We start from the raw sequence: 27,500 nt of genomic DNA, 5'->3' as shown, positions 1-27,500 counted from the left end.
CAAATAAACATACGCAAGGAAAACAAAAATGACCATCCCGAAATATAACAATATTAGTTTTAGTCATGGCTAAAACGATCTTCCACGATACTGTCAAAAGTCCGAAGCCTTGATAAAAACTACGAAATATTTGAAAGAATTATTTCCCTTAACCCATCTACAAATAGAGTTATCTACCTTGCCATAAAATCCGTTTTTTTTTAATAATCCGTAAAACCTTAGAAATAAATATCCTTAAAGCACTGATCTGCATTATGGCAATTAAGGGCTGTAAAACCAAAATTAACCCATGATTAATGCTGTCTTACTTTTCTGTTTCATATATCTGTTTCTCTGCTCTGTTTCATATGTCTTGATGTCCCATGATGTTTTCCCGAAAGGAAAGTCTTCCTCCTCCAATCCCTGTTGGCTTTGAAGTGTCATTGATGCTTTCTGTAACTTTTGCTTTTATTTCGGGATGGTCCCATGCAAACCTATTTCTACCTCCAGGAAGAGGTGGTCCATATTAGTCTGGAGTCTATCCTTTGACTTGTCCAGTATGGGAGGTCCTACTTGGAAGTCGGTTCCTTTTAGAGGTTGATAAATAATGTGCCAGTCCAGCGTAGTGGACTAGTAGTAATTTTTAAGACATCAGATGGGGTACCTTGTGGTAATTGTTCTGGTTTGGTATGGTCTGAATTCAAATTCCGCCAAGGTCGACTTTGCCTTTCATCCTTTTGGGGTCGATAAATTAAGAACCAGTCAAGTACTGGGGTTGAGGTAATCAAATATACCCCTCCCCTCAAATTCCAATCCTTGTGCCTATAGTAGAAAGGATTATTATTATTATTACCATTATTAAGGTGACGTGCTGGCAGAATCATTAGCACACCAGGCAAAATTCTTTGCAACATTTCGTTTGCTTTGACATTCTGAGTTCAAATTCCACCGAGGTCAACTTTGCCTTCCATCCTTTAGGAGTCGATAAATTAAGTACCAGTCGAGTACTGGGGTCGATGTAATTGACTACCCCCCCACCAAAAACAAATTTCAGGCCTTGTGCCTATAGTAAAAAGGATTATTATTATTATTATTATTATTATTATTATTATTATTGAATGAGAGAGCAGTGCATGCCATCAAAGTGACACTGGGGTAAAATATACGAAGCCCAGTATACCCATCATGACTACCTGTCTGATAAGGGTACACCAGGTACATGCATCACAACCATATGTGCGCGACATGGTGATCTCATATCAAGATAAACAGTGCATGACCTCGCAGGTGGGGCCCAGTTAGAATTTTCTTCAGATCAAGTAGCCCATACCGCTCAAAAGGTCCCTAAATAAGGTTTGTTTAAGGATGTTGAGCAAAACACCCATGTTTCCAAAGGTGAATTCTTCAAACCCCAAAGAATTCCTCTCAACACATGGCTATGATGCTCCCCCACTACTTCTGCTTGTGATCAGAGATGCACATATCGTCAGACACCAAGGGACATGCTCAACTGGTTAAGGTCAAACAACTGACAAGCAAATCTGTGGTATTGAGCAGAATATTTGCTGTAGCCCATCTTTTATACCAAGACAAAAAATGTACATGATAGTACTTCCAATCAATTAAGATCAGAAGCCATGAGAGCCACTGCCTGGTACTGCATCTGGACATTATCATTATTATTTTGATACTTGCAGACGATTTGAAATCAAGGTCTATGAATTGACAGTTTTCAATACTATTTGATCCTGTGTTCTCTCCCACCTCTCTTTCTCTCTTTCTCTCCCTCCCTTTCTCTCTTATCTGCAACATGTACTCTTAGAGGAAATTGCTGAATGTCAGTGACAGCTGTGACATTTGAAGTGTCACAGAGCTGGAGCTGTCTATTTAACAGGGAGACACGTGAGTTATTGAGAGACATCAGAATTGTGGGGGCGGTTGATAGATTGGACAGGAAGAAGGGTGAAAAAAAAAAGAGGGTGGGGGGGGGGGTTCATGATTGGGGTTGATTTGCAAAAGTTGAGGGAGTAGGGTGAAGAGTGGGAGCAGGTGGAGGAAGGGGGCAAGAGAGAGAGAGAGAGAAAGAAAGAGTGAGAGAGAGAACTGTAGTAGAGGGAAATAGGTCTCAATCATAAAGAACAAAACGAGGATTGGTAGGAGGTTGACATCTACCTATATATATATGTGTGTGTGTGTGTGTGTGTGTGTGTGTGTGTGTGTGTGTATGTATAATATATATGCAAGTGTTTGTGAATGTGTATGTGTGTAGAAAGTGAGAGAGGGGACAGGGAGGGAGGGGGGAGAGAGAGAGCGAGAAGACAAGAAAGAAACAGAAAAAGAGTGAGGGAGAGAGCTAGTCATTGTAGAAACAGGTTAAAATAGGAATAAATTAGTGGAGTAAATCATAGAAGAGTTGATTGTATAGAAGAGAAATAATTGATGGAAATATTCAAAAGAGAGAGAGAGAGAGAGAGAGAGGTATCTACAGGTGTTATGCTACACTGATCTGGTTAATCTACTTCATTGTACAAAATGCTTGTAAAGTGGAATGAATTATTTTGCCCATAAACAAGCATATTACAACCATCCGGGTATCACAATGCAACCATCTTTCAAAAAAGGCAAAATTAACGACAATATTTATCCAGAGATGATAATAAATCTTACGGACATGCAAGGTGTTAGAATTGTTAGCATGCCAGCCAAAATGTTTAATGGCGTTTCATTCATCTTTATGCTCTGAGTTCAAATTACACTGAGGTCAACTTTGCCTTTCATACTTTTGGGATCAATAAAATAAGTACCAGTTGAGTACTGGGGACGTTATAATCGACTTCACACTCCGTGAAGTTGCTAGCCTTGCTCTAAACTTTGAAACCAAAATCTCTCACAGATCCATCCATCCTTTCGTCCATCTCTGTCCACTATTCCTGGAACAGCTGTGGCAGTAGAGTCCTCAGGCACTCCTCTGTAGGGTCCTATCAGAAGCAGTCATCATTAGACTTTCCACCTGGATTTCTGAGCGTGCCCAACTAAGACCATGGATATCATCCATTGTTCTTGGTTTTACCCCAAGGTCTCCTGCCAGTTGGCTCAGCTTCAAAATTCTGTCTTACAATTCTTTCTTGCACCATTCTAATTTCCCTGAGAACTATGTTAAGGGTACATGTGTCTGTGTGGAGTACTTCACCACTTGCATGCTAATTTCACAAGCAAGCTGTTCTGTTGATCATATCAGCTGGGACCCTCATTGTTGTAACCGACGGGGTGCTCCTTTTTAGATATATGTACATATGTGTGTGTCCCAGCACCACTTGACAACCAATGTTGGGACGTTTACATCCCCATAACTTAGCAGTGTGGAAAAAAAAGGGCCAATAGAAGTATCAGGCTTTACAAAAAAATAATAAGTACTGTGATTGATTTAACTAAAATTGTTTAAAGCATTGCCCCAGCCTGGCCGTAGTCTAATGACTTAAACAAGTAAAAAAGATAAAAGTTAATGGTCACTGGTTACACTCACGTTTGTAAGTTCATAGTTTCAATCCTTGGAGAGTGCGGTGCATAGTGATATTGAGCAAAACACTTCATTTCACATTGTTCCAGACCACTCAGCTGTGAATGAGTAACCCTGCAATAGTTGGAAAGTTAATCCCAGAAAGGGGCCAGCATCCTGATTAGGGTGTGAGTGTTGTTATCTCAGTCACCTACACACCTTGGAAACCAGGTTAACCTTTCAACCTTATCAGCCCTAGAGCTCACGACAGACTAAGGTCAGTCACGCTGATGACAATGCATTTTAATCCTTTATCATTCAGGCTACTCACATTGTTTTGAATTAATCATCATCATCATCGTTTAACGTCCGCTTTCCATGCTAGCATGGGTTGGACAATTTGACTGAGGACTGGTGAAACCAGATGGCGACACCAGGTTCCAATCTGATTTGGCAGAGTTTATACAGCTGGATGTCCTTCCTAACGCCAACCACTCCGAGAGTGTAGTGGGTGCTTTTACGTGCCACCAGCACGAAGGCCAGTCAGGAGGTACTGGCAACGGCAATGGCCACACTCGAAATGGTGTATTTTACGTGCCACCTGCACAGGAGCCAGTCTAGCGGTACTGGCAATGAACTCACTCGAATGTCTTTTCACATGCCACTGGCACAAGTGCCAGGAGGGCGACGTTGGTAATGATCATGCTCAAATGGTGCTATTTATGTGCCCCCGGCACAGAAGACAGACAGCTGGTGCTCTGGCAACGATCACACTCGGACGTTGCTCAATCATGCATTATCTTGTAGCTTTGAGATTTAGACGATGTGATTGTTTATTTTCAGAATGAGATTGTAGATTGGATGTCAGAGGCTGGATCTGACCAGTTTGAACATAAAAAAACAGGTAGACTAAGTTCAGCCTGGTAAGGCTGGTTTAAATGCTAAAAGTTTTTAAAATGTTTAGCAAATGTTCTAAGCTCCAACTTTGGGTGGTTGTTGTATTATTTTACCTCTTTGTTCTGTCCCACTATGATTTTTCACTAGCTCGCAGGCGATTTCTGCAACAAATCTCTCTGACCTCTTTGTTGGTTGACTGAGACGAGAGGTCAACAGGTTCAACTGCCACGAAGAGTGAAGTACCTAATATTTCCATCTCTTACCCTTTGTTTAAGAGAGAGGAGAGACAGAGAGGTGGGGGGGGGAGGAGATAGGCGGACAGACAGAGATAAAGAGAAAAGGTGTTGTCATTTCAGCTGAATGTTTGTTGGTGGTAATCTGATAACCTATCAATCTCATCTGTGCATGTTCATGCAGTAAGTTAAATAAAACATTGAAAATCAAAACCAAAACCAAACCAAACCAAAAATGTAAAAACAAAGATTATGTTTATTTTTTTATTTTTTATTTATTAGTTTTATAGTATTTTTTTTATTAAAAATTTTATTTTTGTAACACATACAGAATAGTGTTTAACCAAATTTCTGTCGTTGGATGAATGGATTTTGATGCTTAAATACATCATAACCACACAATACGCACACAATAAAGAAATGTTAAAAAAAAAAAAAAAAAATGTAGATAACAAAACAAACAATCATTTTTGAAAAATTAAGTTAGTATAACACACATTTGCTTTTGCAACGATTAACTTGTTGGAAAAATTGTTGCTGGAGATGTTTGTATAAGGCTAATTTTTACAAGGAAGATTAGAAGTAGTAGCGGTAACAGCAGCAGTGACACCAACAGAAACATTAACAAGAACAACTTACAAAAGAAAGATCATGGTTGCAAAAAAAAAAAAAAAAAAAAAATCAGATGTCTTAAATTAGATGCAAGAGACACATACAATCCATAACTGTCCAGGGAATGAATTTCATACAATTAACACATGATTAATTAATTATATATATATTTTTTGTTTCCTTATCGTACAAAAACAATTATGTTGCCGGCTCTGTCTTCAAAAAAACAAAAATAAAAAAAAAACTGTTGAAAACGTTTTAAATTAATATTTACAGGTAATTTGGTGATGGTGATGCGACACTAGTTAAAAGCATCGCCATTTTGGTATGTACATAACCAACCATACAGTGAAGAGTTGAGTGAGGCACAAAGCCAAGCTGATTCCATAAGGAGTGGGGAAGAAGGTCATAATCCCTAGATAAACGGCAAGGGTTCAATCTGGCATAACTTCGAATGCAGAACAATGAAGAACAGAACAAGATCCAATTCAAATCTCTACCTTTGCTAAATAAGGACAGCCATAACAATGACGACAATAAAAAATAAGAAAGAATTTATATTCTGTATGATAACAGAGAGGATACTAGAGAAATGAAAATAATTGGTAAATATCAGGACCTAGTCAGAGAGATGAAGAAATTGTGGAAGAAGACAATTGTTCCTGTGGTAACTGGTGCCCTCAGCCTGACATCCAAAATGCTACCTAAGAGGCTGAAGGAATTGGAATGGAGATTTACATTGTTGACCTGCAGAAAAATACCATCCTATATTCTGCAAGAATCCTAAGAAGGGTTCATGAGTTTTAAAGAGACTTGTTGCCACCTAACCTCAAGACAACATTCCTGCTAATTAATAAAGCCAATTAATAGTTGTAATTTTAATTGTTTCTAATATAGATACAAGACCAGAAATTTGGAGGGATTAAAAGCAAAGTTGAGCTTGGCTGGATTTGAACTCAGATTTAAACTAAAGAATTGTAACTAAACCTAAACATGTGACTTATACCTTAACTTCATAGTCATTGCATTGCTAGCATATCAACTATTGATTCACAGTTACACTATACAATGCCCATATTCTCACGCTTGCAACCTACATCTCAAAAACATGGACCCTAAAATCTGAAGATGGACAAAAACTAGAAGTATTTGAAATGTGGTAGTTAGTCTTATCAAAGTAATAAGGAGAATGAGACTGAAATGGTTAGGACATGTGATAAGAAAGCCACCCAATTACTATATACCATTGATATTCCACCGAGATCTCTCATATACCAGACCATGTGGTTAGATCACCAAAGTGGTGGGCTTTTCAGTTTCATGAAGACACAGGGTTACAGGGTTACCGCTTGCAACTGCAGCCAGCAGAGCATCTGGTCGAAGAGGGTGGTAGTAGTGCAGCTGGTATGAGAAAAAGACTGAGCAACTAAATCAAGTAATATACAAGTCTAAAATACAATTAAATGACAATCTTGATAAAATTGTAGTGATATAACATATGGAAAATCTCACATGTATGCATAGATATATATATGTATGTATGTATATATATATATATATATATATATATATATACATTTACATATAATAAGAGCTTTCTAAAGTAGTAACTAATATTTTGCAGGATAAAGCTAATCGAAAATCTTCTTATCTCCTTTTTTCAACAGTTTTAAATAGGAAGTCTTAAGCTCAACATAATCTTTTTTTCTCATAATAAGGACACACTGAACGTTTCTAATGCATGCCCGTGTATGCTTGTATGGGTGTGCATATTTGAGTGCAGTATGATGCGAATTATTATGAAGACGGTAAGGATAAGTAATAATCAAACACTGCCTTTGAAGATGGAGAGTATAGGGATGTATGTAATGGTATGTGTCGTGTTTAAACATTTACATCAACAAAAATTGGAAACACATACTTACATCATCAAATTGCTGTTTCTTGTGCTCTTATACACAATGCGGTGAAACACACACACAGCAACAAATAAAGTACAAAAACGATTTGGGATGCAATATTTGGAATGTTAAATGTGACAATCTGAACATGAGGCTGAATGGGAGTGAAAGAGTAGTTGTAGTAGTAGGGAGCAGAGAAAATTCTGTGGAATATACTGAAATGATCATTCCTCCATGCCGATCTTCAAAACTGTTGTCACAGTTTGTCATCACCTTGATAAGGTGGAGATAAAAATAGGAACATCACAGACAAGTTAGCTTCCTAATAGATAGAATAAAAAAAATAAATTAAAAAAAAACAGCTTGTCCCTATTTTCTCCATCACAGATATTTAGGGAGTCATTTAGCAGTAACTCTTTAGATTCAAAACAAGTTCGAATGAAATAATTTAAAACCATATATACATTCGTAGTAAATTGTGTTTTATGTGCAAATATGAGCGAGACAGTGATAGAGTGAAATGAATATAATCTAAGATATCTCATCTCAGAAACACGTTTTAGAGAGAGGAAGAAAGAGAAGGGTTTACAATCAGAATTAGCTGCACTTAACTGCAGCGTTGAACATGTTGCTTCACAACAAATCCTGGAATAGTCAGCAACAATCATTGCAGCTTAAGTAACTGGAATTGGTACAGGATTCAACTGGAGAGGCTGACGTTAATTATAAGATTGTGGTTCATGAGAAAATGCAAGTCAATATAAGAACGTTTCTTTGACAGCACCAACAGAAGATATTAGAAATTGGTAAAATAGAAAATGAAAGAGAGAGAGAGAGAGAAACCACTGAAAAATCTCTAAGTCTCTGCAGTTGGTTTTCATTTGCATTTTTATCAGAAATTTATATAAATTGATAAGATAGTGAAGAAGAATTAATAACTGGAAAATAAATATATCTGTATAATAATGAATAAGTAGTTAACTGAACAAAGAGACATGCCAGAAAGATATTGGGTGAAATTGATGATGGATTCAAAATGACTACAGATATTGTCAAAGCATTTGAAAAAGCAAAAGTAAAATTCAGATTAATTGTATGTAAAACAGATAAAATGTATTTGTTAACCCCAAAAAAAAAACATTATATGTCTTTTTTTTCATTTTTTTTTCTTTTTGTAACTGCTTTAATTATATCTCTTTTCCCAGCTAGCATGAGTAGAATTGTTTGCAAATTTCTACATTTATATCTTATACACACACACACACATATATATATACGCATACAGAGAGAGAGAGAAACCCGAATATATTTAGACAATTGTACAATTGTAAGGCATCACCTGCTTAATAGAACAAATATCAACTCTGCATCTATAAGAAACAGAGTACATTCTTGGAATCATGGTTTCCTTAACCAATGATCAAGGTACATATTGAATGTGTGTGTGGCCCAGTGGTTAGGGTGTTGCACTCATGATTGCAAGATTGTGGTTTCAATTCCTGGACTGTGTGGTATATTGTGTTCTTGAGCAAAACACTTCATCTCACATTGCTCTGCCATCACTTCAACATTTTATGCACACTACATTGCGCACCTGTACAGGCAATTTGATGGAAGGTGTGAGCTAATGTACAGCACAAACAGTTGATCCCTATAAACAAGTCATTTGTGCAGATTGTGCAGCAAGACATTGCAAATCCCTCATCTGTCATACACAACAGGAAAGCCCACTATAGATATACATTTACAATATGCATTTATGTATGTATATATATATATATATATATATATATATATACAGGGATTAAAGCTATCATTGGTTTCATTTTTAAAGGAAGTCCCTCAACAATCATCGAGCCTGCTACATAGAGCATCAGTGTTCATTTCCATTTTGGATTAAAGCACTAAAATGGAGATGAACACCAATGTTCCATGTGACAGGCTTGATGATTGCTGAGGGATTTCCCTTAACATGAAACCAACGGTAGCCTTCATCCATAAATAAAGAACACACAATATTAATGCAATTGATTCTACAGCTTGATGCCCTTTCCATCGTTAATTATTCCGTGGTTTATACCTCAACTTCAGAGTTGAGGTGATGAAATTTTTCATGATGAAAAATTAGTATTTTATTTTTTTAAGGTTTAGGTATTTGAATAGAAATCTATAAAGATGACAAAAAAAAAAAAAAAAAAAAAAAAAAAAAAAAAAGAAGACATTGATTCAACTGAAAATCAAGAAAATTAAATATTTTAAATTGTCTTAAATGTTTAAGTACTAAAATATTAATTCCTTATTAAGAATGTGTATACATTCATTCTTGAAGTAGAACTAAATATAAAGTTAATTGTTAATTTCAGTAAAGACTAAAATATATTTTCTTTTCAGAGAAATCTTATATTAAAACTTAGAGAAATATTTCTCCAGAAATTGCCACAACAATCCAGAAAAACATTTTTTCTTTTTAATAAATCCTAGCTTCGGAAATAATCCTGATTCAAGCTGCTTAAATGTTTAAATTTTCATGAAACTGCAGATGGAAAACTATATTATGATAGCAATCTAAGTGTATGACATTTCAGATAAAATTAAAATGCAGGGATTTAAAAATATTAAGGAGAATGATGATAAACACATACCTATGAATATGTACGCGAGTAAATGTGAATATATGTCAATGAAGATGTGCAAGAGTGCATGTTAAAAGACAGAGGCAAAATGTTAAAGGATAAAGATTTACATTTATCAGCTCTAAAGATGTTTCTTTGTGGCAAAGATGGGAAAATTTAACATACTGTCTATGGCTAAATGTAAATGCGATGAAGTGGTACAACATACATCAAATGAGAGATGCTAACCTTGTTAGAGAAAAGGAGTACATAAACAGAAGAAAACAAACTTTGTTTTATGTTGGTGTCAACCGAAAGAGCGAGAGAAAGAGAGAGAGAAAGCTAATAAGGTGTTCTACCTACACTTTAAGATGCACAGAAACTAGTTTCATAGACTATAATGTGCAGCATATATTTTCTAGGCTCTGGGTTTTATAACTTTGACATCTTAACACAAACAGAAAGATGTAAATGACATGAATAAAGAAATAATGCATTGTTCTATGACTGAATACACCAAATTAGATGTGAGAAAAGCCCAGAAGTAATTGACGAAGAGGTAGTCGATAGGAGGTAGACCAGGAACAAAAGTATATATATATATAGACAGTTTTCACTGGAAGTGCATGTGTGTTATGTTTCTCACGCTCATTAAAAAAAAAAAAAACAGCATCTGTTAGACCAGTAGTTCTTCCATCAGTGAGATCAGGTTGTCCAAACCAAACAAATAGCCATCCTCGTGGTTGCCTTCGACCCATTTGTTGCGATGATTTGTCACAATATTCTTAGGGAGCGGTGTCGTCTTGCCAAAGTCGATAAGCCAGACTCCTGTTTTGCCCAAACTATTGTGAACGAAAAGCAACGAGCTGCCAATAACCTGAAGAGAGAAAATAAAATGAATTTTAGTTATATGACAAAAGATCAAAGCTGTTTAAAGTAAATCGCTGCTACCACCCCCATCATCATTTTACATCTGCTTTTCATGTTGGCATGGGTTGGATCAGAACGTCACAGTCCAATTCATTTACCATTTGGAGCTACAGTTCTCAAAGACTAGGTGCTTGATGCTGGCATCTATGACTCAGCCACTATGCCTCCATGAGGCCCAATGCTCAAAAGGAACTCAGCCACTTTGCCTCTGTGAGGCCCAATGTTCAAAGGTTGATTTTTTACGTGCCACCAGCATAGGTGCACTTGACTTGACAGGTCCTCTTAAGCAGAGCACATCGCCAAAGGTCTCAGTCACTAGTCATTGCCTCTGTGAGGTTCAAATTTCTAAGGTCATGCTTCACCACCTTGTCCCATGTGTTCCTGGGTCTACCTCTACCACAGGTTCCCTCCAGAGTTAGAGATTGGCACTGCGAGGTAAAAATATTACCAAAGGGTAATTTGTATATAACCTTACTATATATTCTGTATACAAACCAATATCTTTTTCTTGTTTCAGTCATTGGACTGCAACCATGATGGGGCACTACCAGGAAGGGTTTTAGTTGAACAAATCAACCCCAGAACTTCTTTTTTTTTTTAAAGCCGGGTACTTATTTTATCAGATGCAAGCTAAAGTGCTAAGTGAAAGGAATAGAAACAAACCAACACTAGTTTTCGAGTGGTGATGGGAGCAAACACACACACACACACATGGCAGGCTTCTGTCCACTCACAAGGCTTTGGTTGTTCCTAAAGCTTTAGTAGAAGAAACTAGCTCAAGGTGCCAGACAGTGGGATTGAACCCAGAACATGTGGTTGAGGAGCAAACTTCTTACCACACAGCCACACCTGCACCCCTATATTCAAGATTTTCCTTTCTAACACTGGGCCCTCTTGAGTATCATTCCTGTACACTGGAATGATACTCAAATGATACTACAAATTGATTTCTAGTTACAATGAAATCACAAATTGATTTTCCAATATCAATGTTGAGAGTTGATGTTAGGCAACAAATTGAATGAGAGAAGAATAGTTTCATTGATTTGTTTGTCTCTACATCCAGTTTCTCATTAACATGGGCTAGACGATTATATTACCGAGGCATTGTTTTACAACTGGTTGTCCTTCCTGTCAATAACTCTTACTTGTTTTTCAAGTAACAGATCTCTTATTTCACATATCTTTAAAGGTGTAAAGATAACAGATTATTTGTTGACAGAAGAAATGTTACAAACGTCCCTGCATATAGCACTTGATTTTCAGAGAAATACAACAATAAACAAACACACACATGACGGGCTTCTTTCAGTTTCCGTCTATCAAATCCACTCACAAGGCTTAATACACATACACATTCTATATATTTCTTGCTAGTTGGAGTAAAATGAAATATTCAGCTTTCAAAGTAGTTCTCATTCCATAATATATAGAGAAAATATATATATATTTATTTATACAGCTATCTTGTCAAATGTAACAAGACTTTCTCTCAAAATACCTGAAGCCTGATCACTTCACTTCCACATACGTCAGCTTAATTTAATTCATCCTTAGTTGAAAGACACCTGTTGTTATGTCCTGTTATTTGCATTTGAATTTATGTACCATTTCTCCATTATTTTTCCGTCCTCATTTTCGTATACATTCGCTGCTTTCTTCCAAGGAATCTAGTGCTCATAGCTTAGTTTTTCCTTGGGGCTGGACAGATTGGAGCAATCTCGAGTATAACCAGCCGAAATTGCAAAGATAATCTGGAACTCGATTGAGGAAAGAAAACTTCGAATGACCCATTCGTGTTTTTTCTTGTCCCTTTTTTGAATCATCTAGCTGTCTGGATGTTTTGTGTTCTTGTCCCATTTTTTGTATTCCTTTATATATATATATATATATATATATATATATATGAAAGAGGAAAACAAAGAATAAAAAAAAAGACAATGAGGCACTATTATAATCTTTGGACAGGATAATAAAAAATACCCAGTTGAGATTGAAACTTGCAATACATTGGTTGTAAAACAGACTCAATAATCATAGAAGCACATGGCCTCATATACACTATTATGTATGAATAGATGGCATGTTGAATCAATAGAGATGGGGGATTGGGGCTTGAGAGATTTGAAGAAATTCTTGAACTTTCAATACCTCATGATCTTTAAATAGCTTGGAATTCTCAACTGCAGGTCGTATCTCCTTCAGTCGACTGACATACTGAGACTGCAAAGAAACAGGAAGACGTCAATGAGTGAACATACAATAAAAAAACACAGATGCATACAATTATATATAAATATCAGTAGTAGTAGCCCAGCAGTGTCCCGACAAGATTGCAATAGAATCTACTAGCAAGCGCAGTAGACTGCACATATGACTGCAAGGGGGATTCAGACACGTTAGCAGCAAGGTCAAGATGTGACAACAGCACAATTTCTATAGGACTGCAATAGGTTCTAGATATGGACCAAGATAGCCCCACTACACTCTCAGAGTGGTTGGCATTAGGAAGGGCATCCAGCTGGAGAAACAATACCAGATCAGATTGAAGCCTGGTGTGGCCTCCTGGCTTGCCAGTCCCCAGTCAAACTGACCAACCCATGCCAGCATGGAAAACGAACATTAAACAATGATGATGATGATTCTAGTATATGTTTTCCCTTGCTGACATGGATAGATCAGTTAACAATGCATCATCTCACCAAATTTCTCCATTAGTGGAGTTCAATGACTTCAGATCTGTCTTAACTGCTCAAGTCTATCATTGTAGTGACGCCACAGTTGCTTTCCATTATCAATCCTTTATCCCACCCCTTCCCTGCATACTTCATCTGTTTGCATTATAAATGAAGACTGACAATGTTTCTGCATAATTTTTTTTCTTTCTTTGATTGATGGTTTTGATGCTCGGTTTGATAACATCTGAAAACATCTGTTGTTATCTCTTTTGCTTTCACTTCTCTCTACTGACATTTAGAATACATGTAGCTCTCCTGATTGCTAACAACTATCGGATAACCAACCAACCTCTTGTGTTGTTGGATCCAACACCATCCATATGAACTTAACAATACTCAAAAGACAGCATTACAGCCAGAGATTCAGAAGATAGTCTTGTTTATCTTGTGTGTAGTATGTGTGTATGTATATATATATATATATATATATATATATATATACATTGTATGCATGTGTTTGTATGTATGTGTGTGTATACAAATATATATATATGTGTGTGTGTGTGTATATATATATATATATATATATATATATATATATATATATATACACACACACACACAATGTGTATGGGTATGCCTATTATATTTCCATATGAAAGAGAAAGAAAGAAAGGAGAGGAAGACAAATATGTCATTGATGACGTAAATGTTATTTGATAGTGTAACAACCAAAAGTTAGCAAAAACAATTAACTTCATTTTGTATCCTCCCTCCTATTATATTGTGCTGACCAATCTTAACCACCCATTATCTTTGGCACATTTATACTTACCAGGATGGTTTTATTGCAGCTGGTAAAGTCCTGAAAGACTTCTTGCACTTGTTTCCAAGTTCGAGTACGTTTGAAATCCTTGCTGGAGACACCATTAGAATTCTAGTGAGAAAAACGGTAGTGAATGAATTTTTACTGAAAGCTGTTAGTAAGATGTAAAAAAAGGTCAGATGAATCATTATAAATAGATTCAAATTTGTAGTGCCTCCAACACCAGCATCCGATACCACAGTTAATTATTATCGTCAGAAGTTGTGGCTAAAATCACAAAAGGTCACATACTTAAGTCTGCAAAGAGATATTTATGTTGAGTAGTAACTGGATTTCTGACATTATGGTCCATAATTGTTATTCTTCTGGTTTACTTTGAATAAAATGCTCAATCCGTTAGCAAGATTTGCTAGGGTGTGTATGTATTTCAGATGACTGTATCATATCTGTTGTTTGCATTTGGTAGAAGTTTGATTGAAGCATTTTACTGATATTCTTTGCATTAGAACATGCAGACCTAGTCTATTCGAGTGACATTTCTGAAATTTACGCCAGAAAGCAAACCTTTATTATTTGTGTGCTGTGTTGTGTGTATGTATGTACGTATATATATATATATATATATATATATATATATATATATAAGTATATATGTATAAATAAACAATGAAATGTCAGGAGGTATGACAAATGAAAATTTTTCTTTAACCACATGATATCCTTACTTAGAATTACAGTCATTCCGCAGCCTTCTTCATGTAGTAATAATTTCAGTGTGGAATAAAATTCATCATCATGTGTGTGTGTGTGTGTGTGTGTGTGTGTGTGTGTGTGTGTATGTATGTAGTTGGCTTTTCTCATGTCTAAGTATTTCAATTTCTCCCTGTTGAAAGAAATATTGGCAGGAAGAACTGCCAATGGCTTGAATTTGTTGATGATAAATTTCAATTTTCCAGGGAATGGATCACACACTCCAAGACGAGAAAGGCAATATCAGAAGATGAGATAATAAGAGACTGTCACTGGCACAGTTATAGTCCAAAGGGGCACTTTGTTAACTCATCCATTTGGTGTTGCTTTGCTCCATCAGTTCAAATGTTATTCAAATCAATCGTTGTTGTTGTTGTTGACATCTGTTTGCTCCACACTTGGGCTCTCGAAGAGGAATTTGGTCGTGTTCAGTCTGGGTTCTCTTCTTTGACCTTACCGCCATGGGTGGCCCTACCAGGAGTACTAGACTCCAGACGGCATCGCTCTCAGAGTCATTGGACCACACAAGCCCTCCACCACGGCAAGGAACGACCATCAGAGGGTATATCTATCTATATACATGTGTGTGTGTGTGTAGTAGCTGTAATTCAAAAGGTAGGCCTTGTCACATTCTGTGTCACACTGAATCTCCCTGAGAACAATGTTAAGAGTATGTGTGTCTGTGGAGTGCTCAGCCACTCGCACAATAAACATGCAAGTCATCATTTTCATATTATATTTTTCAACTTAAGTATTGAAACTGGTTGCCTTAGCTGCAGTTTCATAACACATAGTAGAAAGGAAAATGAAATAGTGGTAAGGATTTAACCAATTCTGTTCAAAGGTACGACCTCTATTCATGTTGGCAAATATAAACCTAATACTTATATCTGCAGTGAAAGAAGAATAAAAACAAGTTATTCAAATGAAACTCTGAAATGGTGGATAAAGATGTAAAGATATTGGATATTATAGGTAATTAAAGTTAGACTGTTCACAGATCAGATTAGCAGCTGTAGTTGGATTATGTACCACTCTGAAGAACAGAATAACAGATGTTTAACAGATTTTAGTAGAATCAAAACAACAAAAGGTTTATATGTTAGATGCAGAAAAGAGAAGATCATAATTTTTCAGGTTATTAACCTGACTTTAGAGATGTATTTCTAATATTTACTTCTACATATGTTTTGATTATAGATTAAACTTATCAAAATGTAGTTTAGATGTAAATATTAAAGAAAATGTTCATCTTTAAGGTTGAAGTTATCAGCCTTAAAAATCATAATTATTATTGACAACTTATTTCAGACATTTAGACAAAATTAAATATTTACAAATATTTACAATCCACCACTACCAATAAATAAGTAAATAAAATAAGCTTATGACTAAAGAAAGAAGAGTCCTTTCAAGTGCTAAAATCCTTCAAATAGAATGTTAACCTGTTTGCTCACATCATGTTAAAGATAACATTTGGCACTTACAATATTTCTTTTGAGATAAGGTAGACTTAGTCAACGATATATGAAAAAAAGGAAATGACTAGTTTACCTTCACTCCCTCAATACGGAATCCAAGAGAGGAAGACGAACTTATGTTTTCTCGCCATTGCATATACCGTGGTTTCGAGATTGCTCCTAATTCTCGTTCTTCTGGAGTCGGTGCAGACGGGTCAATATCAACCATTTTCTCATACATATCCTACAGCAACAAAGCAAAAGATGTTCAGAAGAAATATTTTAATGCTCTCATGCATAACAAAAAAAAAACGTAAAGCATAAATATGTCTTTAAAGAAAGCTAAACAGAACAGAAATTGAGGTTAAAAGACAAAACAAAGAACAACCATTCCTTACAGTTCAAAATAGTAATCTCTATTAAACTAGTACATACAGAGCGAAGTTTAGGGTTTTCTCTGGCCTTCTTCAACTCATCCTCTAAATATGTCCGAATTCCCATCTTTACATCCATCACACAAGGAGAGTCAAAAGGAGCAAGTAAATCTTCCAGTTGAAGAAATTCTAATGAAGAAAATAAATAGATATTCATTCAGTGGTTAATAAACAGTTTCTTCTTGGAAAAATATTTGCTGTAGGTTTGTTCCTTTATCTGCAGTTCAATATGAAAAACTAAAACTAAGGTATAATTTTTTTTTAAAATTTAGTTACCATATATAAGACAATAATTCATTTTATTTTTTTCTAAAATTAAAGCATACTGAAAAATATTGCAGTTGACAGTATTAAATTTCTAGATTCCACACAAAAGAATGTGTGTATGTGTATGTGTCCATTTGAGTACATCTTGGTTTTATATAGTCTCTGTTAAGTTAAAATTTTTTAGTGTAAGCTGAACTCTGTTGAATGATAATTAGCTTGTAGGGCAAGATGTAATGAACAGGTGTTATGGAAAATGTTTATTGATTAAATATGGGGTTGTGCTATTGTTCAGAATTTGTAATCGCATGGATTACAAAGTTTTACATAGAAGAATAAATTCTGAATAATAACAGAACCCCAAATTTGATCAATAAAAATTTTCCATCTACAACCTAACCCTGCAACTTAATTATTATTCAACAGAACTCAGCTAACTCTAGAAAATTTTAACTTAACAGAGACTATATAAAACCAAGATGATTGCAAATGTACTTACACATATATAAACATATACATATATTTATATATATATACACAAATATAAACATACATATAAACATATATATACACAAATATAAACATAAATATATATATATATATATATATATATATATATATATATATATATATATATATATACATACATACATATAAACATGTACACATATATAAAGATATATATATATATATATATATAAAGATATATATATACATACACACACACACACACATATATATATATATATATATATATATATATAAAGATATATATATATAAAGATATAAATATATATATATATATATATATATATATATATATATATATAAAGATATAAATATATATATATATATATATATATATATATATATATACACATATATAAATACATATAAATACTGCTTGTTTCTCTCCTTGTTTCTTTGTGTTCCTTTCTGTAGAAGAGCGTAGGCTCGAAATCTTAAAGACTTTTTCAATTCCCGAGCATTATACTAATACATCTGTTTGTTTTCTACACCACCTGTCTTTGTCATTTGTTTTTTTTTGTGAATTCTCCACATATACATATATAGGTCTTTTACTGCATCTCCTGCTCTTTCTACCCTTCTCTGTACATCGGTCAAACAGGATGCTGCTTGGCTGACCAATTCACAGAGCACCTCTGATGGTCTTTATTTTGAAGAATAGTTATTTTTGAATAAATTCTTCCATAAAAAAATCATTATTTTAACACAGCACACAAACTTTTTCCTCAACCTAGTACTATAAGATTTGTATCATTGGTACTACAAGTACCATTTTGGCCAGTTCATTACTCTAACAGAGATTTTTATGTTAACCAATGAAACAACGGAAAATAATTAAATAGTTATACTAACTTTCACCATTTTCTTTGACTACTTCACCCCGAGTTGCAGGAATAAATGCTGTCAAATTGTCATTTTCCAGTACCTCGTAGCATTTTTGTTCGTTTGTATTCAGCTTCTTCAGAATTGTTCCATGTTCTCCAGCTTGAAAACAGCCTGAGAAAAACCAAGCAGGACAGTAGGTTTACTTACGTACTGCTAACAAACTACAACCAATTAAACAATCATTCACAATTTTACCATCATTAATACAAAAAAATAAATAAATAAATAAAACATAAAAGAAAGAAAAAGCAAAAATGAATTGTATGCTGTCATAAGATTGGTCAAGGGAAATAAAAAAAAAAAGTTTTCTTTTGAGGGGAAACTATGATCAAATAGCATTTGAGACATCAAAAACCTGATTTTACAACTAATTCCAAGCTTTCAAATATACTACTACTACTACTACTACTACTACTACTACTACACTGCTGTCTGAACTCGTCTCTCCCTCACTACTGGGTGAATGTCAGGATAATTACAAGTAAATAACAAATGAGAAACTGTTGCATCTGTCTCAGTCTGGAAATATTTCTATTGATTTCTGATAGAAGCCATTTTTAACAATTTTTCTCCTACAGGTCTGATGAGTTGTGACTCACTCTCAGTAAGTTCAATGTGGATCATATGTCCACAGAGTACAGAGCAAGTCAGAAACAACATTTTTCTGAGTGCCACCCTGCATTCCATGGAACACCCTGATTGCCACACTACTTAACACATGTTCTGACTGTTATACTGCATTTCCACAAATGTCATGACTTGCACATTATATGTATTGACTACTAATACATCATATCTCACACGCAATGTCCTGACTGTTACAATATATTCTATACAACACCTTCCAAATGCTATATTGCAATACAATAAGACCTACCAACCAGTCTACATTTCATGCTTGACGCATGCGTACGAACAACCATGCTACATGGCAGTGAAACATGGGCTGTAACTGCTGAGGACATACGTAAGCTCGCAAGGAATGAAGCCAGTATGCTCCGTTGGATGTGTAATGTCAATGTGAATACCCGTCAGAGTGTAAGTATCTTGAGAGAAAAGCTGAACATTAGAAGCATCAGTTGTGGCGTGCAAGAGAGACGATTGCGCTGGTATGGACATGTGGTGAGAATGGAGGAGGATAGCTGCGTGAAAAAGTGCCACACCCTAACAGTTGAGGGAACCCGTGGAAGAGGTAGGCCCAGGAAGACCTGGGCTGAGGTGGTGAGGCAAGACCTTCGTACATTGGGCCTCACCGAGGCGATGACTACGGACCGAGACCTTTGGAAATGGGCTGTGCGTGAGAAGACCCGGCAAGCCAAGTAAGATCGTTGCCAGTGCCCCTGGACTGGTTCTTGTGCGGGTGGCACATGAGATGCACCATTTTGAGCGTGGCCGTTGCCAGTACCGCCTGACTGGCTCCTGTAGGATTTTTCGAGCGAGATCGTTGCCAGTGCCCCTGGACTGGCTTGTGCGGGTGGCACATAAAAGACACCATTTCGAGCGTGGCCGTTTTCGTGCGGGTGACACGTAAAAGCACCCACTACACTCTCTGAGTGGTTGGCGTTAGGAAGGGCATCCAGCTGTAGAAACTCTGCCAAATCAGACTGGAGCCTGGTGTTGCCATCCGGTTTCACCAGTCCTCAGTCAAATCGTCCAACCCATGCTAGCATGGAAAGCGGACGTTAAACGATGATGATGATGATGATGATCCTTCGAATGCTAGAATATATTCCATATAATATATTTTCATGATTACAATACATTTCATACAACCACTGTATAAGGGAACATACTGTGTGGTCTTGATAAAAACACAAGCATATCTCTATCAATGGTTGTTTCCGTGTCATTAGCATCATCAAGCAATACTGACCTGAGCTACCCAATAACAACTATGTTACTTTCTCTGAAAAGAATTAAATCTTTCTCTAACATTTCTCTTTCCTGTCACTGCCTTTCACCCAACTTCGACTAGAGACAAACTTTACTTAATTTATTTTAAAAGGAACATAAGAAGGATTTAGGTTTTTGCGGTCTGCCACTCCTTAAAAAAACTGGGATCTACCATCTTAATAATCCCATTCAAGAAGCTAAAATATTTTAAATAAAGGATCAGATGACATTACTTTAGTTACTCTATACTATCTCAGTTTCAACTAACTTAACAAATGCATCAACACCCAAATCTCATTTCCTCTAAGATTAATGGTGCTGCTTACGTGCTCCATGGATACCCCTGATACTGATCAGTCAAACTATTGACTACATTTATTACACTTGTGTGTAGGGTTAGTAAATATGTTATATGTTTGCATCCATAAAAGAATTTTGACTTCACTGTGAAAGAATTCCTGAAAAATATCCTAAGCCAACAAGAAAATATGGTTTGGAGACACACAAGATAACTATATCAATTGTTATGTGAAATTTGTGTTCTCTAACCACCTTTAATTACAGCTAAAACTATTTCACAGCATGTGAAAATATCTTAACAAGTTAACTCAATGTTAGTAGAAAAATTGGATTAGGATTTTCCTAATTTGTTCTTGAAGTATTTAACTTTTTATGCAATTCACAATTGGAGTCTCTGAATCAAAAATTGAAAATGAATTAAGGACAAATAACATGAGAAGAGTTTATCTTTCAATAAAGGTTCAACCAAGATTATGTTTTAAATGAAGTAAACTGGAGTTTTGACAAACAAAATCAACCTTTTGCTTCCATTTTTTAGTTGTTATTTAAACAGAAGAAAGTGTTTCAATAAAAGCTTCACAATGCGGCCTACTTGCAGAGGGTTTTAGCTAGAAACTACTGTTTCATTACCAGTTAGTCTTAATTGCATGTAATTTGGTTATATTTATCCTGAAAGTGATATATTATCCTGTTAAAGTGATGCATGACTGAGTACAGTATAGTTAAATGTCGTTTGGCTGAGTGTTGTAATTGATGTCGTCGATGTTTGACTCTAGTTCAGCTCCAATCAAGCAGACAAATGTTCAATGACATTCCAGGATGGACCATCTTGTCTATTTGTATATTTCAGAAGACAGTGTGAAATGTGATTCTTCCCATGTTAAAAGGACAGAATGTGATTTCATGGAATTTGATCACTATATTGCAGGTCAATTGACTATGTGGAAGTTCCCTCATTGGCTTGGTGTAGTTTGATGAGGCCTAATAAGAATGAAATGTGTTTGACATTGTCAGTATACAGCCAAAAATAAAAGTCAACCACCATCATTTAATGTCCATTATGCCCATACTGGCATAGGTTTGATGGTTTGATTAGATCGTGTTCCACATCAGCTTTGGCATGGTTTCTATGGCTGGATGTCTTTCCTAACACCAACCAATTTACAGTGTGTCCTGGGTACTTTTTATGTCACCGGAACTAGTGGAGTTTCCAAGTAACTTGCATGACTGGGAACAAAAAAAAAAGGAAAAGAAAAAAGGGAGACAAGCCCTCCTGACTAAGTGATAGCAATATTTGAGAGGGTGGAGAGTGATTTTGTGCCAGGGACAAGCAAAGGTAGAGGTATCTTGCTACAGAGACGATAGACAGCTATTCTACATTTAAATAAGGGTATCTGGGGAAAAGGTAAGATGGTAGTGTGGAAGCAAGATCCACTGCATTCCATTTCTAATTAATTTTAATTCCAGAGTTGTTTCTCCCATCTTTCTTGATCAGAAATAATCATTAGGCTAATTATTATGTTTTTTTCTTGACTAATTACATTAAGCATATCAGTGTCTGCTTTACTATCAAGTGAAAGCACATGACCTTAATGTTTAGTGTGTTGGACTTGTGATCATAAGATTGTGATTTCGATTCCTGACCCATTGTGTTCTTGAGCAAAACCTTTCATTTCACATTGCCTCAGTTTATTCAACTGCAAATGGGTTGCAGTATTAGCAACTAGGAAGTTAACTTTGCAGTGGACCAGTGTTCCATTCAAGAGAGAGTGTTGTAATTTCAGTTACCTATAAGCTACAGAAACCAGGTTAACCTTTGATTTTGTAAGTCTTAGGTCTCATGATAGACCTAAGCTAAGTTACCTATCAAAGAAATGTAGCCTGTTTGAATGCAACTTGACAAAATTAATGAAGATTATTACCTTGATGACCTGCCAATTGGACCCATGGATATTTCCTTTTCTTCAGTTGTTGCAAGAAAGGGCTCCAAGTAACTACACTTCTGATTTTCTTCCAATGATACTGTAAAGAGATAGAATTAGTAACATAAGTTCAAGTCTAACAAATTGATTAATTAAAGTTATAGGCACTGACATAGCTGTGTGGTTAATAATTTTTCTTCACAATCATATGGTTCCTGGTTCAATCCCACAGTAGGGTATCTTGTGTCTTCAACTATAGCTGTGGGTTGACTGTGGATTTTTGAATGAAATTTGATAGACAGAAATTGAGTGCAAGCTTATCATGTACTACTGCTGCTGTATCATTGTTATCATTATTATCATCATTTTATGTCTGCTTTTCCATGCTGTCATGGGTTGGATTAGTAATCATAAATTGGGTCAGTTCTTATTCGGAGTTACTGTCCTCCTAGATGAATGGGAATTACATCTTGCTCATACTTTTCATTTTTTGGTATGGAGTGTATGGCTGGATGCTCTTCCTATGGGCTACCATTTTACAGAGTGTACTGGGTGCATTTTATCATGACATTGGCACTAAAAAAGAGTTTCTTCTCCCTAGCAAAACTAAGAGGTCCTCTCTAACCTGTGTTGTTTCTGTTTGTTTGCACACTAGAACCAAGGGTTTATCACATAGTAGATAGATAGATAGATAGATAGATAGAAACAGAGAGTGAGAGAGAGAGGACGATAGATAGCATCATGATGATTAATGGACAATGGAAAGCGAGAGAAAATGAAGGGGAGAGAAAGTGATGAATATCAACAATATGTGGTAGAGGAAGGGGTCAATATGAGAGATGGGGAGACAGATAACAACAAATATGGGTGATAGTAACAGAATGGGAGAGATGGATGTCAACAATGAATAATATGGGGAGGAAGTAATAGGAAGGAGAGTGATGGCACGTAATACAGAAGCAAAGATTGAATATAGATTCCAATGTAATGTCAGCCATTGTTACATTGCCAACATGATGGCTGAGAGATAGTTGCTGTAGAGATGCACGTCGACAGAAAAAGGGGATAAGTGATAGATGAGAGAATAGAGAAAATAAGAAGAGATCTCCAAAAGGAAGAGAGGATGAGAGAAGTATATGGAGACTTAACATGACCATAATGGTTGGTAAACATTAAATATAGATATTATATATTCCCAGCTCCATCACCAGCACCATCTACCATCATTTTTATCTAATTTTCCACACTTACTGAGGTAAGGTGGGTCCTCTGTAGCACAGGTTGAAGTCCTTTGTCATCTCTTTTCATAAAAGTTCAACCTCTTGAGATCAGTCTTCATTATGTTTTTCTTTTCTTTTTTTTTTGTCTCCCTCTCCCATAAAAGAATTGCCATGCTTTTTTGCTTCTCAGTGTCAGTGTGGGAAAGCATCCCACTTTCATTCTGTACACACTGCTTTGCAATCAAGAGAGAGCCAACTCTCAGGTCACAGAACATTGCAAAACTCTTACTTCCAGCTGCTCTCTTTGCTGAGTTGTTTAAATCCCACCACCAGAGTCTACTTTGCTTTCACCCACAAAGGGTCGATAAGATAAAGTACCAGTCAAATACTTGGGATCAATATAATCAATTATACTCTCCCACAAATTCAAGACCTTGGGCCTATGTCAGAAATCAATGTATGGAGTTACTTTCCTATTGCTTTTGTGCATTGTGCCTAACAGCACTATTTTGGAAACTATGGTTAATGCCAAGAGCCTTGGAATGGTAATTCTGTTTTGGTCACATTCTATTTCAATATAATCTAGAGCACCAATTATTATTAAGACTATACTCTCATTCCCACGTCTAATTTATTTCAATTTTTTTTCTTATCTATTTATAGATATTTTGGTTAAAAAAAAATCCTGAGAGTTGTTCTTTGTCTTTGATTATTAATATCTGGAGATTTACCTTAATTCCTTCAGAAATTTGTATATGCACATTCCATTGTTGTAACTGCAATTTGGCACATATTTATGACATTTTCAGTTTTGATCTCAATGTGTTGGCACACTGTCCAGTGAATACAACTTATCCACTTAAACATGCCTGTAAATACATTCTATTTTTGCCAAAACTAGAAAGCCAGCTGTAACATGGTCTATTGCTTTTTCATGTTAACTACATAACCTCTAACTTTATTTTGTTCTCATTGTTCAAGGAGGCCAGCCATATAATTTGCAGATAGTATCTCCCATTTAGTCTAGAGCTTTTATAGTATCGTTCATAACATACATACTTCTCACCTTAATAGTCAAGTCGAGTGCTGAACAGAGAAAGGCTTTTATTTTCAAATTTGCTTCAGTATATATTGGAGTCCCTCTTTCAATTTTCTCCTCACTGAAACTTTACCTATACCCATTTTTTTCTTTTCCAGTGTTCATGTTTTGTATCTAACTCTTTTCTCTACATATTGAGAAAAGTATTAGTTTCACTTTATGCATATTGACTTATTATTCTAATTGATGTAACTTTATTCTAGGCCTTTCATAATTACATGAAAATTATTTTCTGTTTATATGTCACTACATTCATACTTTTCCCAAGGGAATTACTGGAGCAAAATGACTAACAACAAAAAGGGAATTCCATGAGAAAAAAAATGTATATATATATAGTAAAGGTATTTTACTTCTAGTAATGCCATTTTTGTTTTTAATGGCTTAATTAGAGGAGGATGGCCTTTGAGACTGGTAGAGGAAAGAGAGGAACTCCTTTTGTTAAATCTTATAATTCTCTTGCATTGCTCGAAAGAAGGCTAAAACACAATAATACGGGTTTGATAAGATTAATTCTCATGATTACAATATAGGCAGAGAAATAAACTACAAGCTCTTTGATTACTACTATGAGAATTGTTAGTCTAAAATAGAATTTAGAATTCTATTATAAACATTACAAAATAAATTTACACACACATACACAAGAAATATGAAAGAAGTGAAATAAATATTAATAGAAACTGACATATTACTTTTGTTATAAAATAACCAAAAACTTTTAACAGAATACTTTAGTATTAATTACTCTAGAAAAACACAGACACATCCTTGATTCACATTCACACATTTTTCCTAGACAAAAACTGTCTTTGAAAATAATTTGAAAAAAATCTCTTTGATAAATAAATATTTACAGCATAAAAATTTAACAAGGAAAAAAATATATACAATCATATGTACAGACACAGAGTAAATGAAAGAAAATTAAGATATAAGACTAAAATAAGAGGTTGACATAAAGAATCATAAAAAAGTTGACATAAAGCATAACTGATAGATTGGAGGAAGAAAAAAAAGAAAGCAAATCAAAAAAGTTCTAATTCTGAGAAAGACCTCCTTGTTAAAATGTTAGAAACAAGATCTAAGGAGAGAAAAAAAAGCCTATTAGTCTGTAGATTAGAATGTAAAAAAAGTACATCAGTCAAATTAATTGTTAGATTATTGGTCTACTGTACACAGTGTTAACAGCTTGCATCTCATCAATGATGTTGCACTGTGTTTCTGACAAAAACACTTGTTAATGGTCCAGGGACAGTGCATTGCTCAATGTCATATGAACATTTTAAATGAAAATTAAAATAAAGCTAAATATGATTGTTGTGATATCTAAATATCTGAGATGACTTATTTTTAATACAATTATAATTTTTCAGACTTTTAATTAACCTCTTATGCAGAGATAAAAAAAAGTTAATATTTGTATCTGTACTAAGTTCCAATTTGTTTGGTCATCAGATGTCTTATCCCAGGATGTACTGGAACCTTTATTTCTAAACTTAAGGGTGGTATTGTTCTTATTCACAGATGCATTTTATAAATTTATTTACAAATACAAAAATATTTAATAAATGATGAAAGTATTTTGTGCTCATGACACTCTGAGTTGAAAACAAAATCTGTGATACCAAACAAGTTTCTGTGAAAGCTTCAATAAGCTCCAATACATACCACATACTATGCAAGATACTTCAAATGGAAAATTAATATACATAAGAATCTATCATGAAGAAACAAGTTCAATAAGTATTCCCTGCATTAAAATATTTATTTTTTTCTTTAGTAAAAAATAAGATACTGAGCTTTAATCATACAAAAATGTGCCAGTTCAAATCTTACTGTGAAAATTTCCTTTCTGATGTAATAATAATTTGTGAAAAAAGAAGAAAAAAAAAACCCAGTTAATTGTAGGAAATCATTTGTTACTACATAAAGTATATGGTGTTGTGATGCTTATTTTGTATATTCTTTTATTTTTTTGAAGATGGTGGAATTTGATGGAGAGATATATACATAAAAGTTCCCTTTATCAGGCCATTTACTGTCTTAAAAAAACACATTACATAATGTAGTCATTGAAAAAAGACAGGATAGTCATAACTGGAATATATTTTGATCATATGCCTGTTGGAACAGAGCTAATACAGTCCAGGATTAAACAACATCAAGAATACTTTACATTTGCATAAAAATCAAACAGCACACACACGCACATAATTACATTAAAAAAATACAAAAAATTGAGCAAGAGGAATAACTCAAATAAGCTAATGGATGGTATGAATTAAGATGAAATAAGCAGGTGTCAGTGTACTGGATGACCTAAGCAAAAAATTCTTAATGAATTGAAATTTCCCTCTCAGAGAAAAGAATAATATAACTATCAGGTTACAATGAAAAAAAGATTTATTTTAAGAAATTAATAATTAGTTTAAGAAAAACTCTCCTACTGAAGGGGAAAATCTGATTTTTGTTAGCAGGGATGGTGACAACAACAGACATGTTTTAATCTTAATGAAGCTTATCAGTGCAGCACAGCTCAAAGCTGAGAAGTTGCAATGATTTTTGGTCAGTAGTAATT

At 35.0% G+C, this 27,500-nt stretch overlaps 1 protein-coding gene across 5 annotated transcripts in view; it reads right to left on the bottom strand.

Annotated features, from left to right (window-relative positions):
- Window positions 1-10,363: 10,363 nt before the first annotated feature.
- Window positions 10,364-27,500, bottom strand: part of LOC106880919 (uncharacterized) — a 76,416-nt gene continuing 59,279 nt past the window's right edge. For 4 of the 5 annotated variants that reach the window (XM_089359456.1, XM_089359457.1, XM_089359458.1 and 1 more), the window contains 7 exons: window positions 22,601-22,700; window positions 18,453-18,596; window positions 16,810-16,937; window positions 16,469-16,618; window positions 14,174-14,275; window positions 12,812-12,883; window positions 10,364-10,607 (listed from right to left, as the gene is read on the bottom strand). In XM_089359456.1, coding sequence (XP_089215582.1) covers window positions 10,407-10,607; window positions 12,812-12,883; window positions 14,174-14,275; window positions 16,469-16,618; window positions 16,810-16,937; window positions 18,453-18,596; window positions 22,601-22,700 — 897 coding nt within the window. In that variant the 3' untranslated portion in view covers window positions 10,364-10,406. Of the gene's footprint in view, window positions 10,608-12,811; window positions 12,884-14,173; window positions 14,276-15,682; window positions 15,805-16,468; window positions 16,619-16,809; window positions 16,938-18,452; window positions 18,597-22,600; window positions 22,701-27,500 lie in introns of those variants that run through there. The other variant, XM_089359459.1, reaches the window with a different exon arrangement.

This window comes from Octopus bimaculoides, chromosome 11 (assembly GCF_046866305.1).
Source record: "Octopus bimaculoides isolate indiv1 chromosome 11, ASM4686630v1, whole genome shotgun sequence".
In the NCBI taxonomy this organism is placed as follows: domain Eukaryota; kingdom Metazoa; phylum Mollusca; class Cephalopoda; order Octopoda; family Octopodidae; genus Octopus; species Octopus bimaculoides.
This window is presented reverse-complemented; position numbering and strand designations above follow the sequence as displayed.